The 19,936-nt window shown below is 41.4% G+C and overlaps 1 protein-coding gene and 1 long non-coding RNA gene across 4 annotated transcripts in view; one reads left to right on the forward strand and one right to left on the reverse strand.

Annotated features, from left to right (window-relative positions):
* The window catches only part of LOC103884687, a 69,949-nt gene that overhangs the window by 37,709 nt on the left and 12,304 nt on the right, over window positions 1–19,936 (forward strand). For 2 of the 3 annotated variants that reach the window (XR_004182657.1, XR_004182658.1), the window contains one exon: window positions 162–257. This is a non-coding gene — a long non-coding RNA (uncharacterized LOC103884687). Of the gene's footprint in view, window positions 1–161; window positions 258–13,795; window positions 15,323–19,936 lie in introns of those variants that run through there. The other variant, XR_004182659.1, reaches the window with a different exon arrangement.
* The window catches only part of EDNRA (endothelin receptor type A), a 62,861-nt gene continuing 58,460 nt past the window's right edge, over window positions 15,536–19,936 (reverse strand). Inside the window, exon 8 of the mRNA XM_003899249.5 lies at window positions 15,536–18,014. Coding sequence (XP_003899298.1) covers window positions 17,874–18,014 — 141 coding nt within the window. The 3' untranslated portion in view covers window positions 15,536–17,873. The remainder of the gene's footprint in view (window positions 18,015–19,936) is intronic.

Consider the following 19,936-nt stretch of genomic DNA (forward strand, 5'->3'; position numbering starts at 1 on the left):
AACACAAGAGCTAGCAGGGAGGTCACTGCCAGAGAAGTTCCACGCCCCACCCTGATGGTCCTGGTCTGTACTGGGAGCTTCAGTGCTGGCCTTAAGCGTCCTGCAGGTGAATCACAGCCACTGTGGGTGCCCAGCTGAGTCCTCTCTCCTTTACTCCACAGCAATCAGAGGAAGCTGCTCCCTGATTTGTAGCCTACCTCTGTCTCCAGGACAACTCTAAGACCAAAGGACTCCTTGGACACCTAGTCAGGAGGGTGGTGAGTTGAACTGAGCAAGCTTGAGCATTTCAAACTGAAACATTAGAAGTGGACACTTGCACTTTATACAGAGTAAAGCCCAAATTGAATTAACCTGGAGTGAGTCTGCAACAAGCCTAGCGTCTGCATTTCTATGACTGACCTCAGCTAACACTGGAGCTACTTAAATTTCCAATGATTTTAGAAAACTATTTTTTTTTTTTAAGTGTGTGATTTGAAGGTAAATGAACCTATTCCAATTTAACTGCTTTATTTTTGTGGTTGTATATATAATCATATTTAAGCAATTTAAAATCCACACTCCCTTTTGGAGCTGTTTTATTTTCTGAAGGGTCTTCCTTCCTTTTTCTTATGCCCAAGATGGTGTCTGGGTGCAGAAGGGAGCTTATTTACCTTCCGGCTTTGGGGAAGGGCTCCTTGCCCAAGTGATGTGGTTCTCTTGTTTCCCTGTTGATCACCAGTTGAGATATGTACTCACCTCACTTGACTTCTTTTTTTTTTTTTTTTTACATTAAAAAAAAATCTTTTATTTCTGTAGGTTTTTGGGGAACAGGTGATATTTGGTTATATGAGTAAGTTCTTTAGTGGTGATTTTTGAGATTTTGGTGCACCCAGCAACTGAGCAGTATACACTGAATGCAATTTGTAGTCTTTTATCCCCCACCCCACTCCCACCCTTTCTTCTGAGTCCCCAAAGTCCATTGTATCATTCTAATGCTTTTGTATCCTCATAGCTTAGCTCTCACTTATGAGTGAGAATATATGATGTTTAGTTTTCCATTCCTGAGTTACTTCACTTAGAATAATAGTCTCCAGTTCCTTCCGGGTTGCTGTCAATGCCATTAATTCATTCCTTTTTATGGCTGAGTAGTATTACATCATATAGATATATACAACATTTCTTTATCCACTCATTGATTGATGGGCATTTGGGCTGGTTCTGTATATTTGCAATTGCAAATTGTGCTGCTATGAACATGTGCATGCAAGTATCTTTTTCATGTAATGATTTCTTTTCCTCTGGGAAGATATACAGTAATGGGATTACTGGATCAAACGGTAGTTCTAATTTTAGTTCTTTAAGGAATCACCACACTGTTTTTCATAGTGGTTGTACCATTTATATTCTCCCCAAGCAGCATAGAAGTGTTCCCTTTTCATCGAATCCATACCAACATTTATTATTTGTTGATTTTTTTATTATGGCCATTCTTTTTTTATTTTATTTTTTTAATTATAATTTATGTTCTAGGGTACATGTGCACAACGCGCAGGTTTGTTACATATGTATACATGTGCCATGTTGGTGTGCTGCACCCACTAACTCATCATTTACATTAGGTATATCTCCTAAAGCTATCCCTCCCCCATCTCCCCACCCCACAACAGGCCCCAGTGTGTGATGTTCTCCTTCCTGTGTCCAAGTGATCTCATTGTTCAATTCCCACCTGAGTGAGAACATGCGGTGTTTGGTTTTCCGTTCTTGCAATAGTTTGCTGAAAATGATGGTTTCCAGCTGCATCCATGTCCCTACAAAGGACATGAACTCATTCTTTTTATGGCTGCATAGTATTTCATGGTGTATATGTGCCACATTTTCTTAATCCAGTCTGTCATTGATGGACATTTGTGTTGGTTCCAAGTCTTTGCTATTGTAAATAGTGCCACAATAAACATACGTGTACATGTGTCTTTATAGCAGCATGATTTATAATCCTTTGGGTATATACCCAGTAATGGGATGACTGGGTCAAATGGTATTTCTAGTTCTAGATCCTTGAGGAATCGCCACACTGTCTTCCACAATGGTTGAACTAGTTTACAGTCCCACCAACAGTGTAGAAGTGTTTCTATTTCTCCACATCCTCTCCAGCACCTGTTGTTTCCTGACTTTTTAATGATTGCCATTCTAACTGGTGTGAGATGGTATCTCATTGTGGTTTTGATTTGCATTTCTCTGATGGCTAGTGAGGCTGAGCATTTTTTCATGTGTCTGTTGGCTGTATGAATGTCTTCTTTTGAGAAGTGTCTGTTCATATCCTTTGCCCACTTTTTGATGGGGTTGTTTGTTTTTTTCTTGTAAATTTGTTTGCGTTCTTTGTAGATTCTGGATATTAGCCCTTTGTCAGATGAGTAGATGGCAAAAATTTTCTCCCATTCTGTAGGTTGCCTGTTCACTCTGATGGTAGTTTCTTTTGCTGTGCAGAAGCTCTTTAGTTTAATTAGATCCCATTTGTCAATTTTGGCTTTTGTTGCCATTGCTTTTTGTGTTTTAGACATGAAGTTCTTGCCCATGCCTATGTCCTGAATGGTATTGCCTAGAGTTTCTTCTTGGGTTTTTATGGTTTTAGGTCTAACATTTAAGTCTCTAATACATCTTGAATTAATTTTTGTATAAGGAGTAAGGAAAGGATCCAGTTTCAGCTTTCTACTTATGGCTGGCCAGTTTTCCCAGCACCATTTATTAAATAGGGAATCCTTTCCCCATTTCTTGTTTTTGTCAGGTTTGTCAAAGATCAAATGGTTGTAGATGTGTGGTATTATTTCCAAGGGCTCTTTTCTGTTCCATTGGTCTATATCTCTGTTTTGGTACCAGTACCATGCTGTTTTGGTTACTGTAGCCTTGTAGTATAGTTTGAAATCAGGTAGCATGATGCCTCCAGCTTTGTTCTTTTGGCTTAGGATTGTCTTGGCAATGTGGACTCTTTTTTGGTTCCATATGAACTTTAAAGTAGTTGTTTCCAATTCTGTGAAGAAAGTCATTGGTAGCTTAATGGGGATGGCATTGCATCTATAAATTACCTTGGGCAGTATGGCCATTTTCTCAATATTGATTCTTCCTATCCATGAGCATGGAATGTTCTTCCATTTGTTTGTGTCCTCTTTTATTTCATTGAGCAGTGGTTTGTAGTTCTCCTTGAAGAGGTCCTTCACATTCCTTGTAAATTGGATTCCTAGGCATTTTATTCTCTATGAAGCAATTGTGAATGGAAGTTCATTCATGGTTTGGCTCTCTGTTTGTCTGTTATTGGTATATAAGAATGCTTGTGATTTTTGCACATTGATTTTGTATCCTGAGACTTTGCTGAAGTTGCTTATCAGCTTGAGGATCACCTCACTTGACTTCTATCCTCACTGTGCTGATAAAATGTCAGTTTTGTCCTCCATTAGCTTTCTGGCCTACCCTGTGTAACCTGAGGCCTTCAGTGTCATCTCACCTCTCTCTGTAGTGACCCAAAGATGAAATCATAGATTCCTGACTCTTGGCTAGCTTCTATGACTTTCTCTAGAAACAAGTAGGAGCTTCTAGCTCTTTTCTATAGGGCAAGGGAAAGTGTAGGAAACTTGAGGATGGCTAATACAGTTCTCTCTAACAACTCATGCTTCTTTCTCCTCTGCTGCAAACCCCCATGCTGGTTTACGCCAGCAGGCACTATGTGTGATGTGGTGGTCTGCCCCCCTGTCCCAGAGAAGAATTGCAGTGCCTGAGGGCCTTTTTCCACCCAGGGCACTACTCGCCACTTTGAGGTTTCTAGCTTATCTCTCTTCTCTGCCTCATTTCTGGCTCCACATTCAACCCCTCCACTGGCTAAATCTTAGGTGTCCAGAGTGGGACCGTTGAGATCCGAAAGAATCCAGGCAGGGCGTGCACTTTGCTCCCTGCCAAGCTCTCCTGCTGTTCGGGACGGGTGCGTGCCCTCTCCTCAATCTGGTAGACACTTCTTTCATCAATGGTTTTGAAATCCTCCACTGATGACTTTGTTGTTCTGGGTGTTTCCTCTGTCTTCTCCTCTCAATGATGGATAGGGTTTTAGGGATTAAAAAACTCTGGATTACTGAAAAGAAAAATGTTTAGATAGGCATTTAAGACGATTTTTCTTATTACCACTTTTAAACCCACACTGAAGGTCTAGGTCCTATACCTGTTCTGTTGGAATCTTGGCCAGTCTCATAGTTTTTCTGGTCATTCTTAGAATAGTTATAATGGTCTTTGTTTAAAAAAAAGTTTCATATGAAAACTAAAATCTGCAGGTCAACATAATGATCAAACCCTTATACTCTTACCTAAATGTCATTTTCTAGGTTTCCCCAAAAAATCACCTCCACAGGGAGGCTTTCTCTGACCATTAAATGTAGCCTCATGGAAGTTCTAGGCAACCTTTGCCATTTCCTATTGTAACACCTTGATTTAGTTCACTTAACATATACATACTGGGGGTTTACTACATGGCATCCAGAATTATTCTAGGCACTGGGAATATCACAATAAATAAGATAGAGCAGGTCCTTTACCTAGTGGAAGGAGACAAGCAGTAGGCAAACAATTAAATGAGCAAGAAAAATATTGTTTAGCAGCATGTGCTATGCAGAGAATTTTGAGACAGAGTCTCACCGTGTCACCCAGGCTGGAGTGCAGTGGCGCAATCTTGGCTCACTGCAACCTCCACCTCCTGGGTTCAAGCAATTCTCCTGCCTCAGCCTCCCAAGTAACTGGGACTACAGGCGCCTGTCACCACACTAGGCTATTTTTTTTTTTGTATTTTTAGTAGAGATGGGGTTTCACTATGTTGGCTAGGCTGGTCTTGAACTCCTGACCTCATGATCCACCCATCTTGACCTCCCAAAGTGCTGGGATTACAGGTGTGAGCCACCACGCCCAGCCTATGCAGAGAATTTAAACAGAGTGATATGATAGGGTGACTCAGTGACTAGTTTAGATTGTAGGGTCAAATAAGATCTCTCCAAGGAGAGACTTGAAATCAGGACAACCACCTTTAACTTGTTGCATACTATGTGATCAACAGAGGCAAAATCTTGTAGGATTGTATACCATGCAGCATAATTTCTAGATGAGAGTTCATGAGCATAACTATAGAATATTCTTTGGAGTATTCTGCAATAACCTGATGAAATGATGAGTAATTCCATGCATGATCAGAGGTAATGCCATTATTTTGCCTCAACCAATTCGTGCTTCAGTAGAATATTAAGCTCGCATGATCCTTCTATATTTTGATTGAAAAAGGCCTGAAATTCTGGGCTGATTACAAAAATGGGTGGCTGTACCACCTAACCAAGTCCAAGGAGTTTTGCGATTCTTAATGTAATTGTTGGATATTTAAAATGACACTGGATCTGAGAAATAGGGGGACAATGTGGAGAAAGTAGTGAACTCAGAATCCCTTCTGCCTAGTGAATATTGTGCCCAAGTATATTTGGAATCTAACCCTTCGTGGAGGTGTGTGGGAGGGGAGGAAGGAGTTAGAAAACAGTCTACTATTTTTTTTTTTTTTTGAAACAGGGTCTCACTCTGTCACCTAGGCTGGAGTGCAGTGGCATGATCTTGGCTCACTGCAACCTCTGCCTCCAGGGTTCAAGCAGTCCTCTAACCTCAGTCTCCTAAGTAGCTGAGACTACAGGCATGTGTGACCACGCCTGGCTAATTTTTATATTTTTTTGGTAGAGATGGGTTTCGCCATGTTGCCCAGGCTAGGACAATCTACTATTTTACAGATTTTCCATGGACATACACAGGAGTGGAAGATAGGCATGTTAGACTGCCCTGGGGCTTCATCTCCTGCAGTCACCCTGACTGATAGATTTGGAACACTTAGAAAGACTCTTTAATGTGGAACAGCTTTGAGATTGGGACATATCTGTCAAATAAAAGATTAAGGGATAGTTATGCAGATAGTATACACCTTCAGCTTCTTGGAAATGTATTTTCTCTGGTTCAATAAGAAAACATATATATATAAAGAAAAGATTTTGATTTAACTTGGGTATATAGTGTATAGTCAACTGTTAAACTGAGGAAGTTTAAACACCATTATCATAAAAATTATATATAAATATAAATTATGTGTGTGGTGTGTATTTGACCACCAGAGCAATGAATATTCCTTATAGAAAAATTCTGCACAGTTGTGTTCCCACTGGTACCCAAAAATAGCCTTGAGCATGACTGAGATGCCTTTTGACTCTAGCCCTAGGTGAGTCTTCCCCTAGTTCCCTGGCTAGATAGTGGCCAAGGTAAAGTATTCATACTGGTGCATTGGATGGTTATCTTTCCAGGATGCTCCTATAAGACACTATTTAAAAAGGCACTGATATAGTTTGGATATTTGTCTGTGCCCAAATCTCATGTTAAATTGTAATTCCTAATTGTATTAGTCCATTTTCATACTGCTATGAAGAAATACCTGAGACTGGATAATTTATAGAGAAAAAGAGATTGAACGGACTCACAGTTCCACATGGTTGGGGAGGCCTCACAATCATGGCCCAAGGCGAAGGAGGAGCAAAGGCACATCTTACATGGTGGCAGGCAAGAGAGCATGTGTAGGGGAACCGTGCTTTACAAAACCATCAGATCTCATGAGCCTTATGAACTATCACGAGAATAGCAAGGGAAAAACCTGCCCCCATGACTCAATTGCCTCCCACCAGGTCCTGCCCCCGACATGTGGGGATTATGGGAGCTACAATTCAAGATGAGATTTTGGTGGGGACAGACCCAAACCATATCATTTCACCCTGGGACCCTCCAAAATCTCATGTCCTCAAATTTTAAAAACAATTATGTCTTTTCAACAGTCCCCCAAAGTCTTAACTCATTTCAGCATTAACTCAAAAGTCCACAGTCCAAAGTCTCATCTGAGACAAGGCAAGTCCCTTCTGCCTATGAGCCTGTAAAATCAAAAGCAAGTTAGTTACATCCTTGATATAGTGGGGTACAGACATTGGGTAAAAACACTCATTCCAAACAGGAGAAATTGGCCAAAACAAAGGGGCTAAGTCCGAAATCCTGTGGGCCAGTCAAATCTTAAAGCTCCAAAATGATATCCTTTGACTTCATGTCTCACATCCAGGTCATGCTGATGCAAGAGGTGGATTCCCATGGTGTTGGGCAGCTCTGCTGCTGTGACTTTGCAGAGTACAGCCCCCTCCTGGCTGCTGGTATTGAATGTCTGTAGCTTTTCCAGGTGCACAGTGCAAACTGTTGGTGGATCTACCATTCTGGGGACTGGAGGCTAGTTGCCCTCTTCTCACAGCTCCACTAGGCAGTACTCCAGTGAGGACTCTGTGTGGGGGCTCCCATCCCACATTTCCCTTCCCCACTGCCCTAGCAGAGGTTCTCCATGAGGGCTCTGCCCCAGCAGCACACCTCTGCCTGAACATCCAGGGGTTCTATACATCCTCTGAAATCTAGGTGGAGGTTCTCAAACCTCAATTCTTGACTTCTGCTCATCTGCAGGCCTGACACCATGTGTAAGCTGCCAAGGTTTGGGGCTTGCACCCTCTGAAGCAATGACCTGAGCTGTACATTGGCCCCTTTTATCCACAGCTGGCACACAGGGCATCAAGTCCCAAGACTGCACAAAACAGCAAGGCTCTAGGCTCTGCACACAAAACTATTTTTTCCTCCTAGGCCTCCCTACTTGTATTGGGAGGGGCTGCCATGAAGACCTCAGACATGGCCTGGAGACATTTTCCCCATTGTCCTGGTGATTAACATTTGGGTGCTTGATACTTATGTAAATTTCTGCAGCTTGAATTTCTCCTCAGAAAATGGGTTTTTCTTTTCTATCACATCATTAGGCTGCAAATTTTCCAAACTTTTATCCTCTGCTTCCCTTTCAAACACAAGTTACAATTCCAAACCATATCTTTGTGAAAACATAAAACTGAATGCATTTGGTAGCACCCAAGTCACCTCTTGAATATTTTGCTGCTTAGAAATTTCTTCCATCAGATACCCTAAATCATCTCTCTCAAGTTCAAAGTTCCACAGATCCCTAGGGCAGGGGCAAAATGCTGCCAGTCTCTTTGCCAAAACATAGCAAGAGTCACCTTTGCTCCAGTTCCCAACAAGTTCCTCATCTCCATCTGAGACCAACTCAGCCAGGACTTTATTGTCCATATCACTATCAGCATTTTGGTCAAAGGCATTCAACAAATCTCTAGGAAGTTCCAAACTTTCCCACATCTTCTTGTCTTCTGAGCCCTCCAAGTCTCTAGGAAGTTCCAAACTTTCCCACATTTTTCTGTCTTCTTCTGAGCCCTCCAAACTGTTTCAGCCTCTGCCAGTTACCCGGCTCCAAAGTCGCTTCCACATTTTCGGGTATTCTTATAGCAGTACCCCACTCTACTGGTACTAATTTATTGTATTAGTTAATTTTCATACTGCTATGAAAAAAACCTGAGACTGGGTAATTTATAAAGAAAAAGAGGTTTAATGGACTCAGAGTTCCACATGGCTGAGGAGGCCTCATAATCATGGCAGAAGGCAAAGGAGGAGCAGAGGCACATCTTACATGGTGGTAGGCAAGAAGGCATGTGCAGGGGAACTGCCCTTTATACAACCATCAGATCTTGTGAGACTTATTCACTATCAAGAGAATAGCCTGGGAAAACTCTGCCCCCATGATTCAATTACCTCCCACCAGGTCCCTCCCATGACAAGTGGGGATTATGGGAGCTACAGTTCAAGATGAGATTTGGGTGGGGAGACAGCCAAACCATATCACCGATGTTGGAAGTGAGACCTGGTGAGAGGTGTTTGGTACATGGAGACAGATCCCTCAAGGCTTGGTGCTGCTTTCTTCATAGTGAGTTCTCATAACCTGATTTAATGTTTAAAAGTGTGTGGCGCCTTCCCCCTACTCTCTCTCCCTTGCCCCTGCTTTTGCCATGTGACATGCCTGCTCCCTCTCCACCTTCCACCCTCCCAAGGCCTCCCTAGAAGCTGAGCAGATGCCAGCACCATGTCCTCTCCTGTAAAGCCTGCAGAACCAGGAGGTAATTAAACCTCTTTTCTTTATAAATTACCCAGTCTCAGGTATCTTTATAGCAATGAGAGAACGGCCTAATGCAGGCACTTTTCTATGTGTGGCACAAATAGGCCTTTATCCTTAAGCCTGACATACAGACAGAGGACATGGAACTCATAGGAAATCCTATGCCAGGAGACACAGGCACTTTTGATCATCAGTGAGGAACATTCTTCCTTTCCAAGGCTGCCATTTCCTCTCCATCTCACCTTCTCTGGGAACTTCATCCATCAAATATCTTTTTATTTTCATCCCTACACAATTTTTTCCTTTCACTGGCATCAATTCTTCTGTCCTAAAAATGCTGAGGTTGTTTTTTTCTTGAATATACATACACCTTTCCTTCACCCCTGCTGTTTCCTCCGGCTGCCGCCCGAGTTCCCGAGTGTTCTCACAGTCACACTCCTTGCACACTCACAAGCGTATGCTTGCTGCCTGCACTTGCCCGCCCACCGTGACTTAATCTTGTTACCTCTCTTATTGGTTTGCAGCTTCATAAATGACTCAAATGTTCATGCGACAGTTACTTGAGAGGGGCGTGTTCTCTAAAGGGCAATTGCAGCTGGCTTCTGGCATGAGTAACATTTGGAGACACAGAAACGCCTAACAGCCATCTCCCAGAGAGTCTGAAATGGAACTCCTACAGGGGTCGATGTAACTGTCCCGCAGAAAAGCCATGCTCTTTGACAGCAGCTGGGACTGCAACTGTGGGGGAGGAAGCTTGGATTGTCAATTAGGAGAGAGATTTTAGTATATTATACTAAGATGGCCCAGTAAAGAAAGTGAAAGAGTCGTTTTAAATAGGAGCCCAAATTTAGTATGCTGAAGAATCTAACATGATCAATGTCTGGAATTTGTCATTTATGTTCAGTAGTGAAATAGAAATGTGTGTCTTTGCTCAGATTCTTCCTGAAGCTGACCTTGAACCAAGGATTTGGGTGTAAGTGATTTGTTAAGGCACAGCTTCCAGAGGAAATTAGTAAGGGAGTGGAAGAAGTAGGCTGCGGGAAGGAAAGAGAGAAGTTAAGTAAAGTTGAGCTGTCAGGTGAAGTCCCAGACTCAGCCTGATCTCCAGGGTGCGAGGTGTTTACCTTGAGATACAAGAGCTGGTGTAAGTCCACACCAGTAAGTCATTGGCTATAGGTCATGGCGAGGGTGGAGGAGGTCATACAATTCCCAGGCAGTTCTTCTTACAGTCTAGGCGGGCTCCACTGTCCAAGGGCGAGCCACCGAATGTTGCAGGTATAAATATTAAGCAGTAGAAACACTGAAGCTGAGACTGGAAATGGTGGCTCATGCCTGTAATCCTAGTACTTTGTGGGACAGAGGCAGAAGGATCACTTGAGCCCAGGAGTTCGACACCAGCCTGGGTAACATAGCGAGACCCGCTCTCTACTGAAAACAAAAAGTAAAAAAATAAAAAAAAGTCAGGTGGTGGCACACACCTGTAGTCCCAGCTACTCAGGAGGCTGGGGTGGGAGGATTTCTCGAGCCCAGGAGGTCGAGGCTGTACTGAGCTGTGATCACACCACTGCACTCCAGCCTGGACAAAAGAGCGAGACACAAACAAAATCCCACAAAAAATTCCCAAAACATTGGAGCAGGAGATGAGTGAAGAGAGCTGGTAAAATGGATGCAAGGGGGTCTGGACTGGTCTTTGACAGTGTCTGCTTACGTGTCCCTAACGGTGTATGCTTCTGCATTGTGATGGTCCCAGCGTAAACTGGGGCAATTGCATGGCATCTGGAGCTGCTGAACTCTTAAATGATGGATCAATCCAGGACTAGTGTGGCCATTCTGGAGACATCCTGGCTGTAATTGGTGATATTAACTATGCACAAACCTTATGATCCAGCAGCAGTCCTGCTTATATTTCCCAGAGAAATCATGCAAATCTCCCTGGAGACTTGACAATGATGTACAGCATAGTCTTGTTTAGGGTAGCAAAGGACTGGATAAGTAAGATATATATCCCCATATGTATCAGTCCATTTTCAAGCTGCTGATAAAAACATACCTGAGACTGGGCAATTTACAAAAGAAAGAGGTTTATTGGACTTACAGTTTTATGTGACTGGGAAGGCCTCACAATCATGGCAGAAGGTGAAAGGCATGTCTCACACGGCAGCAGACAAGAGAAGAGAGCTTGTGGAGGGAAACTCCCCTTTTAAAAACCATCAGATCTCATGAGACTTATTCACTGTCATGAGAATAGCATGGGAAAGACCTGCCCCCATGATTCAATCATCTCCCACTGGGTCTCTCCCACAACATGTGGGAATTATAGGAGCTACAAGATGAGATATGGGTGAGGACACAGAGCCAAACCATATCACCATATATAGAGTTTCCCTCCATATATACATGGATTGTTCATTAATTATTGTTCTGTAAGAGTTTTAAAGACATTATTGACATATTTGATATATTCTTTTTATAATTTGAAAGGGAAAATTATTTTTAAAAACTAATAACAATTGATGAATGAACTGAGCTAAATATGTCAAAAAGGAGCTGAAATAAGGAGTAGCAAGATATATATACAAGTCTCCTTTTTTTTTTTTTTTTTTTTTGAGACAGAGTCTTGCTCTGTCACCCAGGATGGAGTGCAGTGCAGTGATCTCGGCTCACTGCAATCTCCACCTCCTGGGTTCAACCAATTCTCCTCCCTCAGCCTCCCGAGTAACTGGGATTACAGGCACCTGCCACCATGCTTGGCTAACTTTTGTAATTTTAGTGGAGATGGGGTTTAGCCATGTTGGCCAGGCTGGTCTTGAACTCTTGACCTCAGGTGATCCACCCACCTTGGCTTCCCAAAATGTTGGGATTACAGGCACGAGCCACTGCGTCTGGCCAATTTTCCTTTCTTTGGGAAGTCACCCTTCTACCCCCAGCTCCAGAGGTTGGCCCTGCTTGCTAGATCTAAGTTGGTCAGCAGAATTCCATTTGTCCCAATGGAATTGTGACTAAGAGTGAGGGACAGCAATCCAGGCCTAACCCTATCAGGTTTCATAACACAGAGAAAAAGTTGGACCTGTGACATTAATTTTTCATTAGGCACAAATGTATTCCCTTTACCTGCTCACACTTAGATATTCTCATTTTAGGATATTTTAAAAGCACAAGCACTTAATTGAAGTTAACCCTAAAAGTCATACTCTGAGAGAAATAGAGAGCTATAGTTCATGGAGAAATAGAACTATTCTGAAAAAAGGATGCACAAATGGAGTGAGTAAGAGGCTGAGTGGGTTGGCTCACGCCTGTAATCCCAGCCCTTTGGGAGGCTGAGGCAGGTAGATTTCTTGAGCCCAGGAGTTTGAACCTCCCTGGGAAACATGGTGAAACCCCATCTCTACTAAAAATACAAAAAATAGCGAGGTATGGTGACATGTGTCTGTAGTGCCAGCTACTGGGGCAGCTGAGATGGGAGGATTGCTTGAGCCCAGGAGGTCGAGGCTGCAGTGAGCCGAGGTTGCACCACTCCACTCCAACCTGTGCAATAGAGTGAGATACTGTCTCAAAACAGAACAAAACAAACCACCCACACCACAAAAAAAAAAAAAAGGAGTGAGTCAGAGCTGTGCTCTGGAGGTGCCTTGGGCCTGTGATTTGGCTGACAATGTGGTAGTATGCAGACTACGCAGGGTCATTACAACCACCTGGGACAAATCTATCACACAACATCAAGTATACAATTGCATCCACCTTCATAGAATCAAATTTAAGTAAAAGATGACCAGTTCCATTTAGATAAACTAAATGGAAGATAAAGGTCCTGCGGTTTAGCACTAAAAGAGAAAAAATTGTGGAATTCTCTATATTCCTCTAGGAAGATTCCATGACTCTTCTGATTCTAACTAGGGTTGGCATTGCTGTTCCTAATTTATTACCACCCCCAAAGAAATAGAGCTGATAGAATCTAGAATAATATTGATGCTAAAAGCTTCGGAAACTAGGAGATATAATGAGTTCTGGCTTCATCAAATCAAAAGTGAACTATTCTAGCATGCCTCATAGGGAAAGCCCAGTTTTGCAGTTACAATGTTATTTTCAATCATTGATTCTTTCTTGATTCTAGGAACCCAAGTCTGTCCCCTTTCAGTTTTAGAAACAAAAAAGTCGAAGTATATCAGTGCTGACCAAATATAGACACTGGTTTGTCTTTGTTACTATTTAGAGAAAACTATGGCAGAAACTTTTTCAAATGTAGGATTATTAAAAGACAAACAAACAAAAAAACCACTGAGTTTTCATTGTGAAGACCTCATTGGAATTTCAGAAACATTCAACTGCATGTGGTGAACTTGTTCTCTGATTTAACTTTGCTTTGAAGTATGGAGTAAAATCAATAAATACAGGGCTGTACTGTATTATTTTACAAATAAAGAAATAAAAGACTCAGAATCATGAGCTTGGAGTGGTTTGGGAAGGCTGGCAGTATGTTTCCTTCACTCTACACATAGAAGGTTTTCCATGTTATCTCATGGACTAGTAATACTCATAAGAACAACAATAGAGGTAATAGACTAGTCAAAGACTGACATTTGTCTCAGGTATTTCCTAATTATATCTAGGAATTGTGTTTCATTATTTCGATAATTTTAAATTACTTTTGAATGGAAAATAATATGTATTTACTGACTTTATAAAAACTCACAATGTAGAGACAATACTATATTGCTTATTCTTGTGCCTTTCTCCTAGAGGTGACATAATATTCATGCAAAGTAAAATGAGAGTCGTGGAAGCAAAGGCCCTCATACTTGTCTGCTGGTGTTCACCAACTGAAGTTAAAAGAATTTTGACTACTCTTTCCTTTGTGCCTTTACCAGCCCCTATGCTGACGTCTGTTGAGCCACCACAAAGCTCGTCACTGCATGTATTTATTTATTCATCTGATTTCCTGTTCCCAGCTATTAGCACAATGTAATATGATGGTTGTTCATGGTATCTGTGTTGAGTGAACAGATAAATCAAGAGGGGGATGGAGGGATTGATGAAATGATGCAGCACAGGAATTTTTAGGGCAGTGGGACTCTTCTGAATGATACTGTAATGGTGAATATGTGACATTATACATTTGCTCAAACCCACAGAATGTTGAGCACAGAGTGAACCTTAATGTAAACTATAATCTTTAGTTAATAATATTGCATTGGTTCATTTACTGTGACAAATATGCCACATTAATACAAGGTGTAAAAAATAGGGGGAAACTGCGTGGAGAAGGGGGAGAAAGGAGGGCATGTAGGAATTTTCTGTAATTTTGGATCCATTTTTCTGTAAACCTAGAACAGCTCTAAAAAACATAAAGTCTATTAAGTTAACAACAACAAAAGATGACTCAAGATAACTTACATGAGATGGTCTTACAATGTGTGTATTACAAGCAAAAGAAAACCAGATTTAACTAGTGTAGGTGAAAAGGTAAATGTGTTGGTTTGTTTACTGAAGCCATGAGAAAGCATCAAGGAGAGCTAGAACTGGGGACTTTAATGCTCTTCTTCATCTTCATGACACTCTAGATTGACTTTCTTAATAATGCTCAACCACAGTGTCCATCCACGCCCAGGCTCACAACCTCCCAGCCCTGCTTTAGTAGGAAAATAGCTCTTTCTGATTTAGTTCTTACTGAGAAACTCCCAGAGGATGCTGGTCAGCCTAGCCTAACCTAATCACTTATGGGAGAGGAGAGACTGGCTCCAACTGGAATACAGCTGTTTACAAGGCTGGAAACGAGTAGGCATGTCAGGAGCCTATTGTGGTTATCCTGGCAAGAGAAGATGGTGCTCAGAGTAGGGAGGTAGAGGCAGAGACAGAGAAGTGGTCAGGTTCTGGATATATTCTGAAGACAGGGCTCTCAGGACTTATGGAGATGTTGGCTGTAAGGTGTGAGGAAAAGGAATGAGCAATGACTTCAAAGTTTTTATCCTGAACAACTCCTAAAAAATGTGACTGTCTATAACTGAGCAAAGGAATATTAGGCAGTGCAGGCTGGAAGATATCAGGAGCTTCATTTCGGATATATTATGGTGTACTAGCCATCCAACTGTGGATGTCAAATAAACAGTTGGATATATATGAATCTCTTCCTCCAGGTATCTACCTGACATATTGCTTATTGACTGTAATTGTTTATTGCCTAGAATGCAAGCTCCTTGGGATCAGGGACTTTGCCTGTTTTGTTTACTATGTCCCCAGTATCTGGAAGGATGCCTGGTGCATAGTAGAAGCCCAATTAAACTTACTGGAAAGGTAAATGAAGGAATGAATGACAGAGTTAAATGCTCAGTACAACAAAATAGGTTCGTTGAGAATAGAGGTAGGAAGTACCTGTTTGATAGTAAATTGCTTTCCAGGATATTACTAAGGAGAGGTTTGCAACAGGCATTATGTAACAAACATTTTCTATGGAAAACTATGTAAAAATGAAGAGACACTTGCAAGGTTTCTGTAAACTTTTATACTTATGGGCCACTGCCAACTCAGGGCCTTGGCTTCTGGCTCATTTCTACAAAGTTACTTGTTGAAAAGATGTCGTAAAGGTAGAAATTGGAAATATTCCTATTAGTAAACCACAGTTACTTACCAGTCCATAAATAAAATGCACATCGAAGCCTTCAGAAATCTATGACTTTCTGAATTTATAAAATGCATTTTTTTTCATATGAAAGAAACAAAGCATCTTGAAAGAAAGATAATTGTCTAAACAAAATGGTGTGAACCTATGGCTTATATTATAGGCATATATCACTGCATATAATGTGCCAGTGGAATAATAGATTTGACTGCTAACACACAAAGGGGCAGTACTTCTCAGCTTTGCAATTCAAGCAACTGGAACCTGATGTTATTTTATCTATGCCTGTCCTAAAATATGGCCCAACAAATTATCTTACCTAATTTATTGTTAGCAATCTGTCTGGTGAAGTCTGAAAGAAACATCAGACAACCTGGCAATTTTATCACCACATTGAGTTGAGGATAAGAACAATATAATACTTCAAAGTGTAATGACTTTTGCTCCAGCACAGGAAACAATACGACCCCAAATACTGCTTTATCAAACCAACCAACCAAACAAAACCCTATATTGCTAGTCCACAGCTCATCTGCTTTCCCACTGCCTCTTCTATCCCATTTGTAATGGTAACATGGTTACAAGATTTATGAATGCAGAAGACTGTTACAGGTTAAAATGGACTGAGGCAGGTTGTCATGATGAACAGTCACCTAGATTTTACTCAGACTATGCAGTTTGGCACAACTGCGGGGCACAATTATTAGATTAGATTAAATCCATACATACCATCACACATATGCATATATCACACACACAATACATTCCACAGAGACAGTCTAGAAAAATGGGCTAAAAGAAATTTACAATTGTTTATATATATACACACACACTAGTAAAAGATTTTCTGCTGTACTTCACAGTCTGTAAACATCTGGGAAAATGCCCGGCAAAAGTCACTGTGGGCCCTTTGAAATGGTGGCAGTGTGGGAGGGAGACATTGGGGTAGGGATTTAGGTTCATACTGAAAACCCCGAGAAGTGAAGAATCGTTAAGTTCTGGTGGCAGTTGGGGGTAATTATTTTTCACTGGCATGATAAACTCATCTGGCCACTTCAAAATTATGTTTCCTGTATGGAAAAGGGAATGACCAAAAAAGGCTTACTGCCAGTTAACATTTTAAGAAAAATTAAGAGAATAGGAGGTGATATGTATATACATATATATGTCACTATTACAAATACCGGAATGAAAATTTCCAAATCATCTGAAAAATTCAATCTTTTCCTCCTAGGTGTGCTTTAGACGTCTATGATACAGTGCACTGAAAGTCTCAGTAGAGTTAATGACACACACATTAAAATTTTGGTACTTGACATTGATGTTTCATACAAAATTTACATGAAAAACAGATTGAACTTGTGAAAAAGAACTATCTGATTGAAGCATTACTTTTGAATTTAACATACAAAACATGCTCAAGGTATCTTGTAATCAAACACCATTTAAAAAAGAAAATACAGTTTTAAAAAAAATTCTTTGAGTAACATCTATTAAACTGCCAAATGTATCATCAGACTGTGCTTTAAGGGCCTGTAGTATTTGTTGTAGCTTTAGAATTCGTGTTTTAAAAAAATAAACAGTGACATAGAAAATACTAACCTAATTGCTCACCTGAATACTATTTTCGTCTTTTTTTTTTTTTGCAAACTATGTGTAAATAAGTTCAAATAGTCATGTTAGGCTATTATGCAGTTAAAAAATACTGGCACCAAATGACATTTCAAATAAAAGCAACTTGAGCCCATATTGTGTTTGGCTGAAGGACAAAAAATCAGTTAAAAGAAGTAGAAAATCTTGTCATAATCTCTAAAGTTTCACGGTGACCAGTTCCCACTGAACATTCACCAGAACTGCCATAAAAGCTAGCCATGTACTTGAAAGCTCTATTTTCATGCAAAAGTAGTAAATATCCTTCTGGTTTCATTGAACAGTCTTCATTCTCTCCCAGCTCCCACCATTTTTTAGTGCTGAACACAACATGCGGAATATGTAAATCAGATTAATTAAAGAAGTACGATTGGTAGATGTCATGGGTGGCTAAACCGATCTACCCTTGCGGTTTTGGAAAGCATTTCTTCTTGGGTGTGGGAGTGAGTTAAGGAAGAAGGTTCGGAGAAGAGATTTCCGGAGTCACAGTTGCCTTGTGATTTTTTTCTCCCAGAGGATTATGGGAGTACCCAGGAGTGCTTCGCAGGGTGGTCAGTTCATGCTGTCCTTGTGGCTGCTCCGGTCTGTGTTGTGGTTGTTTTGATCGTGGTTCTTCCACTGGATGCTTGTTCCGTTCATGGGGACCGAGGTCATCAGACTTTTGGACTGGTAACAGCAGCAGCAGAGGCACGACTGGGGGAAGCAACAGACTCGAAGTAAGGCAAGCCTACCAGCCCATTCCCAGCCAAACACAGCGGCCTCGGGCCACGCTAAGGAGGGGCAAATGTCCATTCACATTCGAGGGACGTGAACCTTGACAGTAACCTGGAGTGGAGAGCCTGTTATCACCAGGCAGGAGTTATACTATCCATTCCGGTGCAGAGAAATAGAACCCTTGTTTCTCATTTTATTACCAAGTGCAAGAGAAAGGGAAGGCAGTGCTGGTGAGAGGGAGGGCTCTCCACAGCTTGAGGCAGGCATGGGTAGGGCTGGGCCGGCGGGGGGTCCTAGTATTTCTTCAGTGTGCACCACCTGTGTGGCTCTCTGCACCAGGTGCCTCATCAGATCCTCACAACAACCTTGGATGTTCCCCCATTTTATGCTGTTCCCCCATTTTATGAATGAGGACAGTGAGGTCCAGAGAGGATAATGAGAGGCAGAAGTGGAATTAGAACCCAGGACTCTCTAGATTTGGGCTCTTTCTCTTGGGTATGCTGCCTTTTTAGGAAGATTCATCAAAAAGTGGGATTCATTTCTGATAATTTTTACCTTGATTTTCCCTCCCCCAGTGAATATGTAAATTAATGAGTAAGTAATAATTAATTTCAGCTTACATAATGTACTAGTTTTAACCTGCATGTTTAGTCAGTCCATTTTGGGCACAGTGTTTTGTGACGGGCAAACATTTCCAAGAAGACCTCAGAAATATGGCCCCAAACTTCCATACCGAGTGTCATCTGTTTGTGTGATTCCTTGGTTAATATATGTCTGCTTTGTTTAGACTGTGAGTGCCATGCAGGCAGTTACTGTGTTTTTCCTCTCTACTCTGTCCCTAATAGTAATCAACTCATATTGAGCACTTATTATTTCGAGCATTTTACATATATTACCCTTCTTATGAGAGAGATACTGTGATTATCCAATTTTATAGGTGAGGAAACTGAAAAAGCAGGAGAGGCACTAACCAGACCTGGGGTAGACAGTTAGCAAGTGCAGGGCTGTGATGTCCATCGCGGCTCTTTGCTTCCAGAGCCTGCATTCTTGACCTCTACCCTACTCTGCCTCATATGTACTGTAAACTAAAGTTAAACAGCCTGGTCCAAGATAACAAAATCCAGTGAGGATTAAGCCTATACTCAAATCATTTCAGGAACCAGAAAATGACACATCAATAAGACAGGCTTGGAGCTTCTGAAGGATGTGGGTGGCTGAGCTGGCTGGAGGTTTGAAAGCAGAAGGAAATTGATTTTGAATAAAATTATATTTGTTCAGATTCCCACAGCAATAAGCATTTACTTTCCTTGAAGAGTCTATTACTAAGTACACAATTAAATAGCATTTAGTGAGAGCTTTCTTCTTTTTTTTTTCTGAGACGGAGTCTTGCTCTGTCGCCCAGGCTGGAGTGCAATGGCATGATCTCGGTTCACTGCAAGCTCTGCCTCCCGGGTTCACGCCATTCTCCTGCCTCAGCCCCCCGAGTAGCTGGGACTACAGGTGCCTGCCACCACGCCCGTCTAATTTTTGTATTTTTAGTAGAGGCAGGGTTTCACCATGTTGGCCAGGATAGTCTAATCAGTGAGAGCTTTCTTAACAATAGAGTTTATATTTTGTCGAGACTTTGGTTCAAGTCTAAGACAATATAAGGTACGAATAGGTCTTATGTTCTCTGTGTGGCCGGGAGCATACATTGAAACGTTACTCTCTAAAAGGAGGGTTCTAAATTGGCATGTGATTTAGTCCTTTTGATTTTAACCTCTTTGTCTGTGGTTGTCTAAATAGGAACTGCTTTTCTGTTATGCCGACAATCTGACTCTCTTTCTGGGTAATAAAACATGATTTTCACTTCACTGCTAAAAAGGAGTACAGCTGATCAAAGTACTATTACAGTTGGAATT

This window comes from Papio anubis, chromosome 3, assembly GCF_008728515.1.
Source record: "Papio anubis isolate 15944 chromosome 3, Panubis1.0, whole genome shotgun sequence".
NCBI lineage: Eukaryota > Metazoa > Chordata > Mammalia > Primates > Cercopithecidae > Papio > Papio anubis.